Below are 21,541 nucleotides of genomic sequence, written 5' to 3' on the forward strand. Positions count from 1 at the left end.
TAGTACATGTCCTTTGGTATTTACTTTAAAATCGGGTAGACTTATTTGTTTAAGCTTGTTGAATCAACAATTTGTACAGACTTTAATTGCAGCGCACCTTTTTTCTTGTAGCTAATTGTTACTTTTCACTTGTATCTAAGATTTTCGCAGTTATATAAGTATACATATTGTATAATCATAATTATACCATTAGTTATATAGATCAAATTTCTTAAATATCAATAAAGATTAGGAAGAAATATCATGAAATTTATAGTTAATTTAGATGGTGTCTCCCTTTAGTCTTCCATCCATTCTTTTTTTTTTTTTTTAAAGAAAAATAAAACTTAATCTATTAATATTGATATGTAAAGATAAATAAATTAGTGAGAATTTCAGTGTATTTGAACCCAGAAGGGTTATGGATGTTTTATCAGGTGATACTGAGGGTTATTCTTATTTAGGTAAGGGCTAGTATCCTGTACTGCTACACATTAGCCTTAAGGTAAAGTCCAAAAAAAAAAAAAAAGCGCGATAGTAAAAAGTTACTAGTGAAGTATAAATTTAGATTTCTTTAATTTTTTATTTACTGAAGGGTATTTAGGTAAATATGAGAATTTTAGAAGAAGACAATTTACTATCAGATGAGGAAGAACAGATAAATCGCATAGGTAATGTACCATTAAAGTGGTATGATGAATTTGACCATCAGGGATATACAATAGATGGAGAGAGACTATGCAAGATTTTCGGAAAATCAGGTATGTTAATTATTTATGTTAATATATAGATCTTTTATTAGTATTTTGAATGATCTTTTTTAGATTCTGAACTACAATTATTAGTAAATTCAACTAATCCAGATGCTTGGAGAACTATTTTAGATATAAAAAATCAGAAAACTACAAAATTAACAGATGAAGATTTAGAAATTATTCAACGAGTATTATCACATCAATATGTAAATCCAAATTTTGATCCAGAGGGTTTCATAGTAGATTTTGATAATAAAGAAGATAAAATTTTCCCAGTGTCAAACCGTCCTATTACTAAGCGTGGGTTTACACCATCAAAGTGGGAGACAAAAAAAATAAATCATCTTGCCAAACTTATACGAATGGGAATTTTGAAACCAAATAAATATAGAGAAGAGGAAATTTTTGATTTATGGGGTATGGAAATAATAACTCCTGAGGGAAATAATTTGGCTACATCAAAGAGACCAGCACATATTCCTGCACCAAAACTTGAACCACCATCCCATAAATTTAGTTATAACCCTCCAGAGGAATTTTTAATGACTCCTGAGGAGATATCTAATTTACAAGAAATGGATGATAATGAAAAGAATATAATTCCACAAAAGTATGATTGTTTAAGAAGAGTACCAGGGTATAGTAACCTAATTTTAGAAAGATTTGAACGTTGTTTGGATTTATATTTATGTCCAAGGACAATAAAATTACGTATGAATGTAGATCCTAAGAGTATTTTACCACCTACAATTGATACAAGTTGTTTGAAGCCATATCCTACACATGTACGTGCAGAATATGATATTGATAGTATCCTAAAAAATAATAACATAATAAATAGTGTCAAGACTCCCATTTTATCATCTGTATCTACTGATGGACAATGGATTGCCATAGGTTGTGGAACTATGATTACGATATTTGAAGTTATAACAACACGTCCAATAATATCATGGAATACTTATGAATGGAGTAGTGAAAGTAAGACACTTAATAATAATATACATGAATCTGAAATTGATATATCTAAAGTTAATGATATAGAAGCAAATAACATTGTGACATCTTTAGCTTTTCATCCAAGATTACCAATACTAGCATGTGGTTTGGAAGAAAACTTATATATATTGGTATTAGAATTACCAAATGTATCTTATCATATAAAACAAAAAAAATATGATTGTAATTCAACTGAATATTTAACACCTGCAGAGTTACTTACAGAAGCAAGTAATTTATTTAATAAAGTTGAATCAAAATCTATGACTTTACTTTCATGGTATAAATGTGAACCACTGTTAGATATACCTATGATTAAAGTAATGATTAAAGTAAAACATCAAGCTATCATTAGACAATTAAATTGGCATAGAAAAGGTATATATTTGGCATCAGTATGTCCTAAATCACCATCTCCTTCACATCGTATTATTATTCATTCTATTGATAAATGTACTTCAATTAAAGTATACAAAACAAAGGGTTTTGTAAGGGTAGTTCAATTTCATACAATAAACCCATGGCTTATTATAGCAACACAAAGAAGTATACGAATAATAGATTTATCTAATAGTAAATCAAGTACTAAAAAATTAAATAATGATAATTCTGCAAAACAGTTAGTCAAGAAATTAGTTGGTATAGAAAATCCGACATGTTTAAGTTTGGACTATTCAGGACAATATATCTTTGTAGGTCAAAGTAATGGAAGAGTAGCATGGTTTGATCTAGATTTAGGAAATCAACCTTACAAACTCTTAAGATATAGTGAAACTACAATTAAACAAATCCAATTTCATCCTAATAAGTCTATAATGTTTTCTGCAAATAGTAGTGGAGATGTGAATTTATTTTATTGTAATATGCCTAAAGACATTATGAGTAATCCTGTTCTTATGCCATTGAAAGTTCTTGGAGGTGCTCATTCTAACCTTAGAAGTGCAGTTTGGCATCCAAAACAACCATGGATATTTTGTGCAGGTACTTTAAATTCCTCCAAAGTAGTTGTTCTTTGGGGATAGGTGTAGAAGACACCATATAATCAATTTCTATTAGTTTAATAATGATTTAATCTTTAATTAATGTAGTTAGTTACAGGTATATCTATTAAAGTTATTTACTTTATTATATTTATTGTATAATAAAGTGGTATTATATTCAATGTAGTATAATCATAATTAGGATCATAATTAAATTAGTTATTATTTTAGAGTCCTAATCTCAGGAATTCTACACAATACTTGACGAGCGCGATCCATTAACAGCTTTAGATTAAAGCTTGCAAAATATATTGTGGCTATTTCACCGCAAGTAGTCAATATTTTGTTTGTAATTTAATGAACAGTTCAGAGGATCCATTAGATTGGCTCTCTATAGATAATTTAGATGATATTACATCTGAATTTACATGTGAATCAAATCTAGCAAACTATGATGACTACTTAGATATTACTGTTTGGAATCTATGTATAAAATTTAAATCAACCACATTACAAAATCCGGCCACAATAACTTTTATTTTAAGAAATTGGTTCAATATAATACGTGGTACTAAAAATTCATCTGGTAGACCTCCTAAAACAAGTCCACCTATACCATGTAAACGATCTACTAATATATTTAAAGAACCTTTAGAAATATCTTCTAAATTTTCATGCAATTGGCATACACTTAGTAATAGACTCCAGTTGGAACCCCTTAAAATAGAAGTTTGGAAATCTAATACATTTGGTGATCTTGAAATACATTCCTATGGTGATATAACCTTGAAACATATATTAATACAACCTGATGATACACAATTTATAAATGAATCTATTTTGTCACACAAAACTTGGCCAACTAGAATTTTATTATATCCATATACTGTAGATAATTCAAATTCTACTATTCAACAAGAAAATATTTTACCTATAGGATTTATAGATATAGAATTAAAATTACAAGGTAATAAAAAACAAAATATTACAGAAATCAAAGTACAAAATCGAAAGGATAAAAAACATATTTTAAAAAAATCAAAAACAGAATCACCTCAAATTTTAAAAGATAAAAATATTAATAAATCTAGTGATTTGTCAATTGGACTTTATTCAGATATATCAGATAATCATGAATTTTCTTCAAAGAAAAAGGAAGTTTCTACATTTTTACAAGATTTACAAGAAAAAGATCACTTTGAAACAATAAATAAAACATTAAATGACGAATTATATTTAAATTTTGGTTATTTTAAAGTTGAAGAATTTAATATTAAACCAGAACTAACTCTTCAAGTATTGGATGATATATTAGACAGTAAAAGGGTTACAGAAGATGATATAAGAAATACACAAGAATATGAGGTTGCTCTTAGTGTAGAAATATGGAAGAAATTAGAGAAAGAGAGATTTATTAAGCATATTGAGGATATTGAAAAAAATATACGCCTTTCTTTAATTAAAAGGCAAGAAATTATAATGAAAAAATTTATACAAGACATAAAAAGGAGAAATCAAAAATTGGCTACATTAGAGAATTTATTAAATGAAAAAATATATCATTTAAGAGAAAAAGAAAAGTCTATTGAATATATTGAAGAAAATAAAAATGGAGAATTGGATAATATGAAAATGAACTTTCAACAGAGATTAGATATTATTCAATCCAAATTTAAAACGAAACTAGATATAGAAAAAAGAAAGTATAAACAATTAGAAATGGAAAATAGCAAACTTATTTCTAAGTTGAATGTTGAAGAAGATAAAAGTGGTATTTTGAAGAAAACTACTGAAAAAGCTTATATGGCAAAAGACTATAGCTATTTTAAAAGTGAACTTTCTAAAAAAGATTATGAAATTCAAAATAAAGATATGGAAATAAAGCATTTAAAACAGTGTGTAGAATTATTGAAAGCTTCTAGGCAATATCTTAAAGATAAGTTAGATCAAATAGTTGTTACACTAGAACTAGAATCTGTGAATAAGGTGCCAAATGCAATGGATATGCAAATACCTACTGATGTAGATATTTTAATTAGATCAGGACTTTATAATGAGGATGATCAACTTATAAAATTATTAAATGATAATCCTAAATAATACAATTTTTTTTTTTGAGAGCTCAATATAGAAAATAGATTGTATCTTAATTTTAAAATATACAATTAACTCATCAAAGTGCGGCACTTTTATATTATATTACCGCCTATTGTATTATTGCACCTCATGCATGCAGTAACTTGTAAAGTGGGTCCTTTACAGATTGGGATGAGACACTGATAAATTGTTATATAAAAATGTTGAAATGGTTAAGTAAATCTAACTGAATGAATTTTTTCCTTAAGTTCTTATCATTAATTTTAATCTGTACTTCTAGAAGTACTTTGTGTAAAATAATGAATTTAACAAAAATGGCTAATATGTTGGATCTTAATTATAATAAAGAAATTTCTTACAAAGATATTAGCAATTTTATAATAAAGGTAAAAGTTCTATTATAAAGATTTCAGTTTGGTTAGTTGAAGTTAAATTTTATTTATTAATTTACAGCAGAAAGAAAAGTATACAAACAATAATTCCCATAATAGATTGAAATTTAAAAGGTTAATAATTGCTTACAGAGTAAAGGATAAAAATGATAGTGATAATCTGACTAAAGGTATAATTAAGAGATTAAGAGATACATTTATTCAAAAAATTGAAACTATTTTGCACAAAATGCAAGTAAGTTCAATAATTAATATATATATTTCCCATAAAAAAAAAAAATTAAATTTTTTTTAAATATATAGATAAAGTTGATAGAACCTCCAAGATTCTTGAAAGGTTTAAATTTTGAAATTATAAGCTTACCTCATAATATTAGTGCACTAAATTTTTATCAGATTATACTTAGTAATTCTGCTATGTTTGATGATATAATAGAGGTAATGTATTGTATAAAAAAAAGAATAATAATGACTTAAATATATCAAGACAAAGTTTAGGCGATAAACTTTTAAATAAATAGAATATTTTTTATAATTTATTTATAATTGTTTGATCTTTAGGGAATATATGAGGATGATTTTATAGGCTCACAAATTCTACAAGAAATCCCAATAGAATTAAATAATTTTGTGTCTAGAGGAAAAAAAAGTCAACCAACAAGTGATGAATTTTATCCATCAGATCCATTATTTGAAAGACAATGGTTTCATAGTGATTTAAATTATGGAATTAATACTCCAAAACTTTGGAAAAGGCTTAAAGAGATAATAAATAATAAAGTTGGAAATGCAGTAGTAGCTGTTATGGATTCTGGAATAGATTTTGAACATTCAGATCTTAGGGGAAGGATATGGAGAAATTTTGGAGAATATAATTGTAGTGATGGGATAGATGATGATCAAAATGGCTATATAGATGATTGTTATGGTTGGGTAAGTAATATTGTGAACAAAACTCCATTTTTAATGAATTATTTTAATTATAAATTAAATATTTATTTGTGCTATACATGAAATTAATATAGAATTTTGTAGATGATACAAAGATTCCATCTGATGATAATGGACATGGAACACATATATCAGGTTTAATTGCAGCAATTCCAGATAATGGATTAGGAATTGCAGGAGTTTGTATGTACTGCCAAGTAATGGTACTAAAAGTTTTGGATTCAAATATTCAAGGTTATGTTTCTGGAATTCTACAGGCAATAGACTATGCATTGGATAAGGGTGTAAGGGTTTCAAATCACAGTTATGGTAGTAGGAGGTAAGATTACTTTGATGGTAATGTTTAATTTTGGTTTTAAAAACTTTTAATTTATATTCTAAATTATTTTTCAATACAAATTATTTGGAACTTTTTAGTGAACAAATTGAATCATTGAGATTAGCAATTCAAAGAAGTGAGACCCAAGGAATGTTGGTTGTTGCAGCATCTGGAAATTTTCACAAAGATAGAGACAATGACCAATTTCCTACTTATCCAGCTTCCTTCAGGTATGTCAATATTATATTAGTTAAATTTAATTATATAAATATTTTTTTTTCAAACTTATAAAATGTTTAAATTAATGTTTATAGGTTTAATAATGTAATATCAGTTACAGCATTAAATAGGTATGATCAATGATACATTTCAATATATCTTATATTAATATTGAATACTTTTTGAACTAAATAATCTTATAGAGAAGGTGTAATTATGGAAAGAGCAGCATATGGAAGAAATTCTGTACACTTAGCAGCTCCAGGTGTTAATATTTGTTCTACATACTTGGGTGACAGTATGTTTAAGTAAATTCAAAACACAATTTAATAATATTTTTTATACAGAGATGTGATCTTAGGTTATCGTTGTATGTTTGGCAGCTCATTCTCAACTCCATTAGTATCTGGAGTTGCAGCTATATTAGTTTCATTATTCCCAAATTTATCAAGTAAAATTATTAAGGAATGTATCCTTAAAGGAGCAACTAATATTGATGGTCTTCCAGGTAAGTTTCAGTATACTTAAATAGGAATATGTATAATTATTTGTTTATTAAGTAATGGGAAGTAGGATTATTAATGCATACAAAGCATACAGCTATTGTCAAATGTATCATAATAGTATAATAGCTAGGAATAGCTAGAATATCCCGCAAATAAATATAACTCGTTTTTTCATCTCTTTTATTGTATGAACTTTTCTTTCTCTTCTTTTTTGTTAAGTATGTGCTTATTAATTATATATTGATAATTTGATGTGGTATTTAAACTTTCAAGCGTTAATTTAAGTGAACCATTATATAAAAACTATGACTGACTCTACGAGAATAAATCTTATGACTAAATTGGGAATTACATTGAAACATTCAATATCTTCAAAGAATGATGCTAATAATAACAATTCTGAAGTAGTAGGAGAGTTACAATCTTCAATTTCAACTGAACTTGAAGATGAATTTACACTCAAATTGTTAAGTCTAGAAAAGAGTAATGCTCCCCGATTAAAATATCTACGTAAATTAAGTTACTTAAAGATTTGGGTACCATCTTCACAACGGCCACCTAAGCATCAAACTGCAATAATATTTGATTGGGATGATACATTATTATGTACAACATATATAAATAGAATTTTAAATTGTGAACATGTAGATTTTCGTGAACAAAAAAAGGGGAATATAAATATAAATGATGAGTTTGATATATCTACAATAGTAGAATTACCAAAAGCAGTTTTAGAAAAATTAGAATTAATTCAAAAATATGGTAAGAAATTACTTGAATCATCTTTGGAGTTAGGTCATGTCTTCATTATTACTAATGCAATAGAAGGTTGGGTTGAATATTCTGCTAATAAATATTTACCTAAATTAGTTCCAACACTTTCCAAGGTAATTATTATATCTGCAAGATCAAAATACGAAGTAGAATTTCCAGGAGGTTATTATCAATGGAAATTTAATGCTTTTCTTGAAGTACAGAAAAAGTTAAATTCCGCAATTATAACTAATCTTATATCTATTGGAGATTCAGTTATTGAAATGGAAGCTGTCCATATTCTAGGTAAAGAATTCTCAGAATCTCTAGTTAAAACAATTAAAATGCGAGAATCACCAACTCCAGATGAAATTGCTAAACAACTTGCACTCATTTCTTCAAAATTTGAGGATATTTATTTGAATGCAAGAAATTTAAAAATTGTACTTGAAAAAAAGGTTGTAAAAGACTATTAGCACATCAATACATATATATATATATTTACTAAACATAAATAAATTGGTAACTATATCTATAACATTATATTGACCTATAAAAGTTTGAATTCATTATTAAGGTTCACTGTATGACTAAAGCTCACTGCATTAAAGTTATGAAAAACCTCAAATCAAAAATAAGTTATTTATTTTGAGCCAAAATGTGGATAAAAACTTGTAAGTTCAGGCTCACTATCAGATTCATCTGAAGATACAATAGATCTCCACTTCTCAGATATCGAAATATTCTCACGTAATGGTTCATCCTCATCTTCACTTCCAGAAGATTGTGAATTAAAAGCTCTCCCTGTTGAAAAGAATTGTTTTGCTGAAAGCTGTGACTTTCTACTATGAGGTTTTAATATTCCCTGTCGCAACTTTCTAGTAGATGAACTTGTAGAGTTGACAGTACTCCCATAACGAGTACTTTTACCCACTTTTCCAGATGGGCCTTCACTTGATAATGGGATATTTAGTTTATTCTTACACCATAAAATCATATCTCTAAATACATTTGGTGGTGTTAATTGGTCATCTAATTCAACTTCACCTGAATTAACTTCTCTCCAGTGAGCAGTTTCTGAAAATGAATTAAATAAATCAACATGATTATTCTGAGATAGTTGACTGAGTAAAGATTGAAATTCTTGTCTCTCGTTATCTGTTATACTTTTAGAACGTATAGATGAGTGTAAATTATTTGTCCTCCCTTTATTGCGGATATTTGTTGTTGAATTTGTTGTAGAATAATTTAAGTTCCGTTTATCAGAATTACTTATCCGTGATTTAAGATTACCAAATTCGTTATGTGGACTTTTTAACAAATTAGGTATTTTCCTAGCTGGTTCCAAATTTATATCTTTAGAGTTTGATCTAATTCCACAAAAAGATGAAGTTTTATTTTTTATAGAGGGAATAGACATATTAAAATCGTCCTGTAGTGGTTCACAACATAATTTAAGATTAAAATTTAATGCTGCTTCAACAGATTTCATCCATAAGGGACTTCCCGGATTATCTGCACGAAATCCACAAATCCAGACTGAATAAACATCATTAAATACACTTGCAGTTGTTTCATATTCATTATTTTCAAGCTTCTGTAGAATTCTCTGTAGTGATATTTGATCCAAAGGTTCACATCGTCTTAGAAATTCTAAATACCGTCTTGCGTTCTCTTTTAAATGATCCCCACTACATTCTTCATCACTTATTAAGGAATTTGCTTGCATATAAGAGCTTATAGTAGATACAGAAACATTTGAAACAAAAGGGGCTACTATATCTTGAATAGAAATCATCTTTAGTACTCTATGAAATCTTTTAGCCCAGTCTGGAAGTTTTCTTACGCTCTCTTCGTATGATTGAACTGTAGTTGAACCTAGATGGCTAGAACGACTTACAGATATATTATATTTGTGTATATCATCTCCTAAAAGTGCTTTCAGTTCGCGTGAATATGATGGACGAGAACTTTTTAGCCTCTTATTATCATTCTTTATCCCATTAACATTCTTTTTATGAAGATTCTTGTATGTGCGAGTATTTAGTGGTTCTGGAGAGAATTCAAAAGTATATAAATCTAATTTTTGAAGATGGTTAAGAATTTGTTTTAGTTCTCCACTATTAAGTAAAAGTTCACCTCTGAAACTAGAACCATTGATCTGATTAGAAAGTTTAAGCTCCATATCAACTGAACATCCATCATTCATATTCATTAGAAATGGAACTTCTCTAATTTCCTATCTACTTATATAAGTTTCTAAGGTGATACAAACCTCTAGAGGCGCCACACCACCACATGGACAAAGAATAGAGACCCAATCTTAAGAATAAACCCAAATAACCGAGTTAAATATTACATTTCTATAATAAGTACAAAGTCTATACCTATAATAAGATCTCTAGAGTTCCTAATAAAATTTTCACAAATTATAGGCAAAGAGTCTAAAACTCAACGCCTAGTAACTGTGCGATTATTCTCTTCATCAAGAGAGTGTTTTTTAGAGTGAAAGTACTTATAGATCTTGTAGCCTTTACCTTGTCTATGTTGATCATTACTCATCTTTGTATTGTATGATGAATAAATAAAAGAATTCATAGTTTTAGTTTGAGAGTTAGTAGTATTTTGATCTGGATCAGTGAAATGTGATGAAGTACTATTAGATAGGGCCTTTTCTGAAGTTTCAAATTCAGTAAAGTTCCTAGGAGAGTTTATAGTCGATAAATTTAAGTTTTCAAGAGATATTTTTGATGATGACCTCTCATCAGTTGTCTCATTTATTTCTTTATTCATGTAAATTTGATTATTAGCACCATCTATAACATTGTTGCTATTTTGTAAGTGATTTTGATTATTTTTAGTTTCACATGTTTCCTTAAGATAATCCTCTGCATAAAATTTATTATTACTATTTTCTGATATCCACTTAATAGCTACTAATTGCCTTTGGTGCATCCATTCTAAAACTCCAAATACATCGGAGAATTTTACAAACTTGTGTTGGGATTTATTGTTATATACTTTATTTTTTGAGGGATATATATGACCAAGCGTATATTTATTTATAGATGATTCTTTTATAGAAGGCTTTGACATATTCTCATTTTCATTTCTATTATGCTGTTCATCTACAGTGGTTCCACATAATAGAGACTTTCCACTAAAATCTGAATTCAATTTATTATTCTTATTATGTATAATGTCCCCATTATTCGTGTAGCTCCATTGGTTATTACCATTTATTTGATTTTTATTCCTTGAATATTGATGGTTACTATATGTTTTCTGTTTTTGATCAATATTATTTGATCTCCCAATATGACTTGAATGATCTTGATTGCTAGAATCGTTTTGATAAATCTTCTTTCTATATTCACCCTTATCTTTAGTATTCTCATTACGTCCCATACTTATATTATGATAATATTGTTTTAATGTATTCTTTTTACTACGATTCATTTCATTATGTGAGCTATTAGTAGTATTTCTCTCTTTTTTGTAGTTACTTGTTTGTTTCACTTCTAAATTTTCTATTGTATCTTTTTTTTCATCATAACAAGTTGAAATTTTATTGTTTGAGTTTTTCTTTTTTAATTTAGCATTACTTAAATAATCTTTACCAGCCATATGACTGCCTTTTTGTCGAGAAAGCATTACAGGCTAAGAAACAAGAACCTATGTAGTGACGAATTCAATAAATATAGTAGTCCATAAATAATCAACCTTTTAAGTAATATTTTTTGCTGATTGCATTAAAAACCAGAAATATAACTTATAAAAAAAAGAAAGTACCCACAAAAATTAATTGTACAAAGCTCTTATTTCAAATGTAGATAGCCTACCAGCGCGCCATAAAACACATTTGAACGCATATAGGCGCTCAGATATATTTTAATACCTTTTTTTATGTGGGGTGGAGTACCGTATACAGTAAAATATTATACAATATTAATAAATGCTATTATCCTAGTCTTTGTGCAATTAAAAATTGCATGTAAATTATCCTCTATAACTCGAGTACATTTTTTTTAAAATTATGTAATATATGTACTGTTGAAGATGTTATATAGAGATATATATTATTTTAAATTAACAATACTTAAATGAAATCATTATACTATAGTCTAAATTATGAAAAACTGGAGTAGTAAATAATATATATTAGTAATTCAGAAGAGATAGTCAATAAATACTGAGGTAAAGTTATGAATACAGATATACCTAAGGATTTTATTCAAAAAGAGAACCAGATTTCCAGAAATAGAATTTGTATCAGAAATTTGCCAATATCTATAATCATAAACATTTGTTTTTACATCGACCCGGAAAGTTGCATAAGTCTTAGTTTGACATGCAAGTCTATCTATACATCAATTAAGAATTGCTCTATAATATGGAGATTTTATTGCTATTATAGTGGTTTTGTTCAATCTTATAATAGAGATCAAATTTGTATAGGAGAATCATCTATAATAGAGGATAAAATAATACCAAGTGGTTACAAGTACATAGAACATCTTAAGTATTCATTATTACCGAATATATCTGTAGATGAGTACAAATGGGAATTTGGAGATAACACTCATTCTCCAATAATATTGGAATATAATTGGTGGGCAAATTTACTTGGAAAAAAGTATAAATCTAAAATTCAAAATTATTTTAATTCAAATATACATACAAAAAATTACTGGATAAATTCACATATTGATATAACTTTACTAACAAATATAATAAATTGGAGAATAGTATATTACGTAAATGTGAATAATAAATTCCCACAAGAATCATTTTGGTTAAAGATGGGTGCAATGGATATTTTAATTCCAATTCCAGTAATTAAAATACAGAGTATAAATGATTTATATACTGAAACAACAATTTTAAGTATTGTGGCCAGTATAAAATTTTTAAGTATACTCCATATTTGTAGGCAATTTATCAAATTATCTTGCCCAATTAGAATCAGAGAATTACATCTAGGAGGTCGACCTGGGGCTATAATAACATCTCATCCTAGTAGTAGAGGTAATTATATACTTGAATTACCATATGAAGTTATTTGGAAATCATTAAATACTGGGAAAAGTACAAGTTTTATAAATAATCAAATTAATTTATATAAAGTACCGTATTCATGTCTTAACGAGTGTTATGAGATTTTTAAAGAGTCTAGTCATTTTCATATATCTTTTGTTAGTATGATGTTGCACTATATATTAAATTATCAGAAGAATCTATCTACATCTAACAAATCATGTTTATATGAAGATCAATTCTATTCATTATCAATTAATAAAGAGTTATACCAAGTAGATGAAATTATTAAAGGTAGTCAAATGGAGTGTAGAGTAGATTCTGACTTATTAAAATACAGGGTACAGTGTGAGCAGTTATCTAAAAAGTGGGAAAATTGTAAGTGTAATATTTCATTCCTTAAAGATAATATTTCAGAAATCCAGATTGAAGGGTTTGATGAGAAATTAGAAGTCAATAATCTTGTGTCTGATTTATTAAAAGATGGCACAATTTTTTTTAAAGAGTCTATATTGAAGTTAAAAGAGGATTGTTTTTGTAATTTTCCAGACAATCTAATTGGTTATAAATGGCTAATGCAACCTAAAATAACAAAAGATGCAAAAAGAAATTCATGTTATCAGAAAGTATATATAAGTAACAAATCTGAAGGAGTAATAATCTATCAAAGTACTTTAGAAATTACACTAGAGATATCATATAGAATTCCGCAGAATTCTTATTCTAAATTTAAGGTATCAACATCAAATAATAGAAATATTTGTATTTCAATATCAAAGGATAAAAGTTCTTTGGGAGACTTATTAAATAAAATTGGAAGTACTTTGAAAAGCATTCTTAACGAAGAGGTATATATGATCATTTTACTGCAAGGTATTGGATGGATAGGTGAAATTAATGATGGAATATCTGATGTACAAGAATCACTAAATAATGACTTAATTTGCAATCTTATTTATCAAAATATTGCACGATTATTTAATATACCCAAAATTTCATTTTCTAATCATAATCAATTGTATCCTTTCCAATATTTACTAGCTTGTGACTTGTCAAAACATCTAGCCTTTGTTAATAGTGAAAAACTAAATCTTATAATAGAAGAAATTCCTTTACATTATATTCAGGATGATATAAAAAACCATTTACAAATGATCAAAGAGAATTTATTATTTGTTGGATGGATACCACAAATAAATACTAATACTTTAAATCATATAATTTTAAATGCTGGTTATCTTCCATTAGATAAACATCTACTCAAAAAGGATCAGTACAGTACAGATAGACTTAAATTTATTGGTTTACGTATTTGTCGTGAAAATCATCGATTTTTTTGTTCTCATGAATCAAATAGTTGTGGCAAAACTTTAGATTATGATTATTATTTATTTTCACAAACTCTTAACAAAGCTCTAAAATTTAAAACGGAAAATTCCCAAATAAATGATCAATATCCAATTATAAACTCAACATTTTCTCCAATAATAACGAATCAAAAAATAAAACGAGATAGTAACATAACAATAGATCCTGATAAATTTGTAGAAAATAGTATTTCAAGCTCTATTAAACCTTTTAAAGATGAATATAAGAAACAAGTACAGGTAGCTACTCTTTACAGTACTTTAGAGGCTCGGCAATTTGAGTTTCACTATACTCGACCAGACTGGATTATAATTGGTACTGCTGATGGTCAAACAAAACTTATTGACCGTTATAGAGACTTAGTTGTTGGACAAGAAAGTAAGTTCTTATAAAAAGATATCCTAATTTTTAAGAGAAACCTTTAAATATCCATTTAAAATTCCCTAAAGTGAAACAAAAAGTTGGGAAGTAATAGTTAACTAATTGCAAAATTTGGATATTTGGGGAGGGGGGTATTCACAATTTCTAAATTACAATTTTTTAGGAATATCTTGATTAATTAATTTTTTGTTTTAGGTGCATCAATTACTCCTATAATTGGATTAGGCTGGTACCACAATCATCCAGAATTTCTTGTTAGTGGAAGTTGTATAGTTGGGTCAATATCAGTAATTAGAATTAATGACAATCCATTATTTATAAATGAAAGTGAATCTGAACATGATGATTCTATATTAACTAGCTGCAGTAGTCGAATATGCCATTCAACAAATAGTTTATGTGGAGCATCAATATCCAGAGACCTAAAGTATCCATTAAATTCTTCATCGTTACCCTATACGCTTAAAGTGCAGAAGGAATGCCGTCCTTTTCAACAGCTTAGTTCAGTCAGTATAAATTCAACAGATGACTTCTTTTTAGCTAGTGGATTTGGTAAATCAGTTGCATGCTATGATGCACGCACTGGAGAGCAGACAAAACTATTTCAAGATATTCACATGTCCCATATAAATACTGTAAGATTTTCACATTATCACCCACAGGTATTTTCTACTGCCTCATTTGACTCTACTTGTAAATTATGGGATATGAGGCAAAGGATCCGTGGAAATAGACCAGTAATGCGTTTTGATTTACAAAGTATGGTAGTTCTTACATCTTTCTGTCCTAGTGATGATAGCAAACTAGTTATAAGTGGAGTTGACTCAGCAATACGCCAAGTAGACCTTAGAAGTTACAGTAACAATAATGATGTATGTAAATTTGATATACCCTCATTAAATAGTACTCAAAGCTTTAGGAGGTCTACCTATAATTCAAGTGGAGAAAAGATAATAAGTGCAAATACCGAAGAGAGTATTTTGCGCATTTTCGATTCAAATAATGGAAGATCTATACAAAATGTAGATATGAAGGAATTTAGATCACCTATTAAAAGTGAATTTTCTAAAGTAGCTCAGAAGTATCCAGAATATGACGATAGAGTAACATTTAACGGTTTTTATGGAGGGAGTAATTCAACAGACTTCTCTGGTGGTCATCTCAACAATAGTAACACTTTTCATTTAAACAGACTAGCATCTTATTCTACAGCTGTATCTTCTAATTCGAGTATTTCAAATTGTACAATTGGAAATTTCAACAGCGGTAATATATTTGTGCAATCTGTTAGGGGTCATCCAATCTTTGCAGATGTAACAGGTGCACTACTAAACACTCATAAGTCTACTGGAATTTCCAAATTAGCCCTATTAAAAATTTAAGATTTTTTCTTTTTGTGAAAAATTGCCTTTTTTAGGAATATAATGATTAAATTTTGTTAGATGATAAGGTAAAATTTATAATATATCAATTTAAAAAGCAAATTTCGAATTTTATAAATTAATTAATCAAATAATCAAATCACTAAAATTAAAAATTTTATTTTATATCATTAGCTTATCATTGCCTATTTTCTCTGTAATTTGAATTGAGGCAGTTCCTATTTAAAAAGTTTATGGATGGGATATTTATTGTAAGGGAATTTGGGGAGGATTTAGTCATAATCAATTTGTGTTGTTTGCAAATAAGTTCATATATCAGAGTATTTAGCACTGAATTGTTGTTAGGGGTGTCTAGAATAAACTCAAGGAGTACACTTTGAACCAGGTTAGCAGTTTCCTGTACTGTAAACAAATTAGCAGATGATATAAGCAAATTTAGGGACTCAACTCCTTTAGAAAGTACTACTTCAGGAATAGAGATAATAGATGAATTGTAATCTTCACTTTTACCTTCCTGGTCTTTTAAAATAATTCTTTCTTTAATTATATAATCATTACAAATTGGAGTTGATCTAATGATACACTTTATAAGTTCAGAAATTGCACTTCTTAGTAAAATAAAGTGACGGTTTTCCATATGAGATTTTAATGGTGTATGAATATAAATCTCAGGCTGTAGTAAATTACTTGTCATATTTAAAGGATCAAAGGAAAATGGTTGCAGTCCTATTTGCAATAGACTTAAAAGAAGTTGTTTAATATAAGTTAAGTGAAATTCAAATTTACTTAGTATGTTAGATCCACTTTTCAAATTAATATACTGGGCATTAAACTGTCTAACATATTTATTCAATATTTTAAAGGAATATTCAATCAAACTTGCTTCAGGGTAGTGTATTGTTTTTAAAATAGTATTCAAACATGCCAAAACAATAGTTTCATCTTGAAATACAATTTTTGAAATATCTCCTTGTTCACACTTTATTTCAGGGGTTTCCATAAATTGAATTCTCTTAGTAGAATCCATAGTCATTAACTTCTCATCCATTTCAACATCTGTATAGTTGTTATCAATTACATCACTATGAAGTGGATTAATAAGGTAATCCTTTTGTTCGAAAGATAAATTTAGATTATGAACACTTTTCGTCGTTAAAAATTGTTCGACAATTTGTAATATAGCTTTTATTGTTAGATTTAATTGATGATAATGAATCATATAGACTACATTGTTTATATTAGAATCTTCTATATACAAGTTATTTCTTCCAAAAAATAGTTCTAGAGGAGTATTAAGAAGTGGTTTCTCTTTCTGTACCATTTGATTTATAACTTTAAGAGATTCTTGAGGATTATCCTTAAGTAAAGAATTTGTTTGCAATATAATATATGCATGAGAATATTCAATATTATTCCATTCTACTTCAAATTTTTTTAACATAGTAGGGATAAAGCGGACAGCAAACACTTCTGTGAGAAATTGCAAAATTCTAGAACTAAATTTTTTTGGAATATTATTTGGTGATAATATTGGAGTCCACCCTAACTTTACTAAACTCAGAATTACATAAATGGGTAATTGCTCAATAGGTTCAATTAAAGAATTTGATAATAGGCTAGTAATATTTGGGTAAAAATAAAATCCAGTAAAGCTTAATTCACTTGTAATGTTTGAGTTAAATGCTTCATTTTCAACGCAAGGTGGTTCATTTGCCATTTCAGATATTTTTATTTTCTTGTTAGTACCCAAAGTTATAATTGAACTTATTGTTTTGATAAGGAGCTTTCTTATTGTAAATAGTAGATGACGAACCTCATTTACTTCTTCATAGCATATATCAGACATGAATTGTCTTGAAAAACAATTTTGGAGAGTTTTATAGTTAATATCTTTATTCAAGGTTAAATAGTTCCACTCTGAATCACACATATTTACAAAGAGATAGAAATATTCATATATTTCGTCTTCCTCTCCTATTTTTAAAATATCAAACAGATTTTTACATAAAATAAATAAATTCTCAAATATTTGTGCCATAATTGGTTCTAAAGGATGGAATAATTGGAATTTAGTTGATGAAGTATCTAAATCTTTATTAAAGTTTCTATATTTTTTAGAATAAATACTTTCTATTGGTAAATTTCCTAATGTTTCATTTATATCTATTAGAAAGCCACCATTTTTAGCAATATCAAAATTATCTGGAGTTTGTATATGACTAAGAACAGTTAAGATAATATTTAAACTATTTCTTAGTTCATTCAAATTGTTAAAGATTTTATCAGAGGACTCCTGAAATTCTCTAGTTTGATTATTTTTATCATTAATAATGGTATTGATGTATTTTAAGATAGGTCCAAATAAAAAATAAGCAAATTCAGTCTTACTACAATGTTTAAAGAAGGGGTTTAACAAGAAATTAATTTCCTGTTGAATAAATGCAGATATCAATTCCGAAATAATCTTATAATTTTTTGTGGAACACACAGCTGCAGAAAGAGAGGCTATAAATATACTTTTTTCTTCATATGTAATACCTGAATCTAGTAGGCAGTTTTTTACAGTTTGAATAATTTCATTTATGTAGGGATCAAAAATTTGAGAATTTAACATAATTTTGGTCAAAGTAGTTACAGTATGCTTTTTTAAAGTTGTATGATTCATTTGAAAATGATTATTTTTGCTTTCAGTACAGAATTTAGTTGATGACAAATGTAAAAATAACATTTTTAAGAAACCATTTGGAGTAACAACTGAATTCTTATCAGATAAAGAATCAAACCATGGTATTGTAAAAAAGGTTTGTTGTATCAAACTGATTTTACGGTACTCTAAATAAATTCCACAGAGTGTATCTAGTGGAAGTTGTAGAAATCCATTAAGTAATTGGTGCAACAATTGTATCCACCTTGATTCTTTGCGTTTCACAGTATCCATATTAACATCATAGTAAGAAGATACTCGATGTTCAAGAGAGGTACAAACTGTTTTTAAAGGGTTAATAGCTGTATTCTTGTATATCCGTTGAGTTAGGGTCTCAACAATAAAAAAAAGAGAGTCTAATATTACCCACTTTGGACAATCATAATGTATTTTATCATCTTTAACTAAATCAGATAAATTATTTGGGTTCTTATTAAATTGGAAAGTATGGGGATTACATACTAAATTGAAGGAATTATTACTTAGTATCATTGTGGCCAAGCGAATAAAAGTCTCAAATGTAACGGACAAAAGTCTTCCTTCATCCCAGTCTACTAGTATATTCAAAATATTCTGAACTTGACTTCTAATTTTACTATATGTATTACTAAATGTTGAAAAATTTATCCCAGTCTTATCTTCATATCCTCCAATATTGTATTCGTCAGTAAGTTGAATATATTTTGAGATATGTTGTATTAATGGTAAAATTTTATTTTCCAAACATTTATTTTCAAAATCTACATTCATATAAAGTGGAGATATTGTTGTCAAAGTTATTGTTGAAAGTAGTTTATTCCATGTTGTCCAATGTTCAGATTTATATTTAATTGCAGGATCTCCAATTCTAAGTGCCCTTATAAATAAAATGACAAATAACCTATCAACAAATAATACTTCTACATGCAACTCGTCGAAGTATTTATAAAATTTAGTAGCTTCTAAATCACTAAATTTATTAATTATATAGTGCTTTAAAAATATAGTCACTGTTAAAAGGCCAATGTTTGAAATATTTAAAGATGGATGAATGCTAAGAAGAATACAAGTACGCCATATACAGATTATTGTATTGAACTTTGAATTTGTATTATCAGCATACATATTATCTGGAATTTGAGAAATAGTACCAATACACTTTTCAATTGTGATTTTAAATAAATTAACAATTGCAAGATGCTTTTCATAAGTTTCATAGTTTGGAATACTTATATCTGGAATTAAAACCACATTATTTACAAGATAAACAATTCCCATTATAAGACGATTAGTATCTTCATATTCTAACGTAGATATTATTGTTCTTTTATGCTTTTGTTTAGATATATTGTATATTATGCAACTGAATAAATCTATAATCTCTTCTTCTAGTTTATCACGCCACTTCTTAAACAGTTCTAATAATAAATGATCAAGCTTAAATTCTAATAAAGCCTTAATGTCAGTCATACTAATTATGTGTTTTAAACATTCTAAAGCAAGCTGTGTTAGAGAAAAATCACAATTCTTTGCTATTAATAGTGAACCATCTATTTGTTTAGTATTATCATCCAATAAACAATCATCACCTAAGAGAGCAGCTTGTAAAGTATCACTTAAAATCTCCAATATAGTATTTCCATTACAGCATATACCAGATATCACTGTAGCACGTCTTTTAGATTGTAAGGAAATCGTAGTTGATGTTATAGTTTCTGCTATCTCTTTAACTATTCCCAATATTAGTTTCGAAATTATTGAAACTTTATATTTCAAATTTATTTTAAATTCTAGAGTATGTAATCTATGAAGTAACTCTTGCAGAATAAAAGTGCGACATGCACATATTTCTGTTAAAAAATCAGGCCAGTTATCTGGCCATTCAGCAATTGCTATTTTACTTAATATACAGCTTAATCTACGTACTGCTACAGAGTATGATATCAGTGGTTGTTTATTTAAGTCATTATAGCCTGATAAAGCTAATTCTATGATACCTTTCTTAAAATATTGCTTCTGATCTGTATTAAGGTATTCCCACTTCTCCAAAGTGATTGCAGAATCCAATAAAGAAAGGCTTATAAACTGGATACTTTCACCAATAGAATTATCTTTAAGTATAATTGAAAATCTCCTATAAATATCATTAAAATCTCCAATATATGTGTTAGTGCTAGCTAGTTTGAGTAGTTCATGTACAATTGCCAGGATATTCACATCTTTTCTGCTGAATAGATCAAGTAAAAAGTGTTCAGCTGCTTTTCTTTGATTAGAATTAAGTGTGACTTCATAATTAGCTATAATAAGTATGGCATTTAATGTCTAAGAGGGTTGCTCAAAAAAAAAAAGTAAAATTGGATCTTCACATTATAAATAGAAAACTTTACAAGTTTAGTCTTTACTAAAATTCAATTTAACTTACCTCTTCTATTAATTTTTCAGCCATTACATGTAACTAGTACCTAAATTTGACTAGAGCTGATAATCTGCAATTATATAGTTGTGCAATAGCGATATTGCAAAGTTGTCCCAAGGAACTTGCTGAGTAGGCGGTAACTTTTTTTTAATACTCATGTATCAATCAATATTTTCTCAAGTAGGTAAAAAGTTTAGTATTTAGTCAATTTAATAAATTTCTATGAAATCTGATAATATTTAGAAATTACTTTATTTTATAATATTAAAGAAGATATGCCTATTCCAGTAATTTATCCATATATATAATATATTCCACTTTTTT

At 27.6% G+C, this 21,541-nt stretch overlaps 8 protein-coding genes across 8 annotated transcripts; 5 read left to right on the forward strand and 3 right to left on the reverse strand.

The window, feature by feature from the left end:
• Positions 1 to 589: 589 nt before the first annotated feature.
• cand_003290 (uncharacterized protein) lies at positions 590 to 2,755 on the forward strand (the record flags this gene model as incomplete). The annotated part of the gene is made up of 2 exons (XM_067210575.1): positions 590 to 740; positions 804 to 2,755. The coding sequence occupies 2 exons, from the start codon at positions 590 to 592 to the stop codon at positions 2,753 to 2,755; spliced, it is 2,103 nt and encodes a 700-aa protein (XP_067067160.1).
• Positions 2,756 to 3,070: 315 nt separating this feature from the next.
• On the forward strand, positions 3,071 to 4,813 carry cand_003300 (uncharacterized protein; the record flags this gene model as incomplete). The annotated part of the gene is made up of 1 exon (XM_067210576.1): positions 3,071 to 4,813. The coding sequence occupies one exon, from the start codon at positions 3,071 to 3,073 to the stop codon at positions 4,811 to 4,813; it is 1,743 nt and encodes a 580-aa protein (XP_067067161.1).
• Positions 4,814 to 5,018: 205 nt separating this feature from the next.
• Positions 5,019 to 7,337, forward strand: cand_003310 (subtilase family protein; the record flags this gene model as incomplete). Its single annotated transcript, XM_067210577.1, is given in 12 exon segments — positions 5,019 to 5,026; positions 5,091 to 5,196; positions 5,264 to 5,316; positions 5,335 to 5,437; positions 5,506 to 5,640; positions 5,764 to 6,135; positions 6,228 to 6,472; positions 6,571 to 6,702; positions 6,787 to 6,822; positions 6,895 to 6,999; positions 7,039 to 7,199; positions 7,252 to 7,337. 12 exon segments carry the CDS (start codon positions 5,019 to 5,021, stop codon positions 7,335 to 7,337), a joined length of 1,542 nt encoding a protein of 513 aa, XP_067067162.1.
• A 165-nt stretch (positions 7,338 to 7,502) lies between these two features.
• cand_003320 (uncharacterized protein) lies at positions 7,503 to 8,426 on the forward strand (the record flags this gene model as incomplete). Its single annotated transcript, XM_067210578.1, has 1 exon — positions 7,503 to 8,426. One exon carries the CDS (start codon positions 7,503 to 7,505, stop codon positions 8,424 to 8,426), a length of 924 nt encoding a protein of 307 aa, XP_067067163.1.
• Positions 8,427 to 8,593: 167 nt separating this feature from the next.
• On the reverse strand, positions 8,594 to 10,159 carry cand_003330 (uncharacterized protein; the record flags this gene model as incomplete). Its single annotated transcript, XM_067210579.1, has 1 exon — positions 8,594 to 10,159. The coding sequence occupies one exon, from the start codon at positions 10,157 to 10,159 to the stop codon at positions 8,594 to 8,596; it is 1,566 nt and encodes a 521-aa protein (XP_067067164.1).
• Positions 10,160 to 10,401: 242 nt separating this feature from the next.
• cand_003340 (uncharacterized protein) lies at positions 10,402 to 11,604 on the reverse strand (the record flags this gene model as incomplete). The annotated part of the gene is made up of 1 exon (XM_067210580.1): positions 10,402 to 11,604. The coding sequence occupies one exon, from the start codon at positions 11,602 to 11,604 to the stop codon at positions 10,402 to 10,404; it is 1,203 nt and encodes a 400-aa protein (XP_067067165.1).
• A 551-nt stretch (positions 11,605 to 12,155) lies between these two features.
• cand_003350 (F-box domain-containing protein) lies at positions 12,156 to 16,118 on the forward strand (the record flags this gene model as incomplete). Its single annotated transcript, XM_067210581.1, has 2 exons — positions 12,156 to 14,733; positions 14,932 to 16,118. 2 exons carry the CDS (start codon positions 12,156 to 12,158, stop codon positions 16,116 to 16,118), a joined length of 3,765 nt encoding a protein of 1,254 aa, XP_067067166.1.
• A 178-nt stretch (positions 16,119 to 16,296) lies between these two features.
• Positions 16,297 to 21,247, reverse strand: cand_003360 (uncharacterized protein; the record flags this gene model as incomplete). Its single annotated transcript, XM_067210582.1, has 2 exons — positions 16,297 to 21,123; positions 21,224 to 21,247. 2 exons carry the CDS (start codon positions 21,245 to 21,247, stop codon positions 16,297 to 16,299), a joined length of 4,851 nt encoding a protein of 1,616 aa, XP_067067167.1.
• Positions 21,248 to 21,541: the final 294 nt, after the last annotated feature.

This window comes from Cryptosporidium andersoni (assembly GCF_001865355.1).
Source record: "Cryptosporidium andersoni isolate 30847 chromosome Unknown contig_53, whole genome shotgun sequence".
Classification (NCBI taxonomy): Eukaryota; Apicomplexa; class Conoidasida; order Eucoccidiorida; family Cryptosporidiidae; genus Cryptosporidium; species Cryptosporidium andersoni.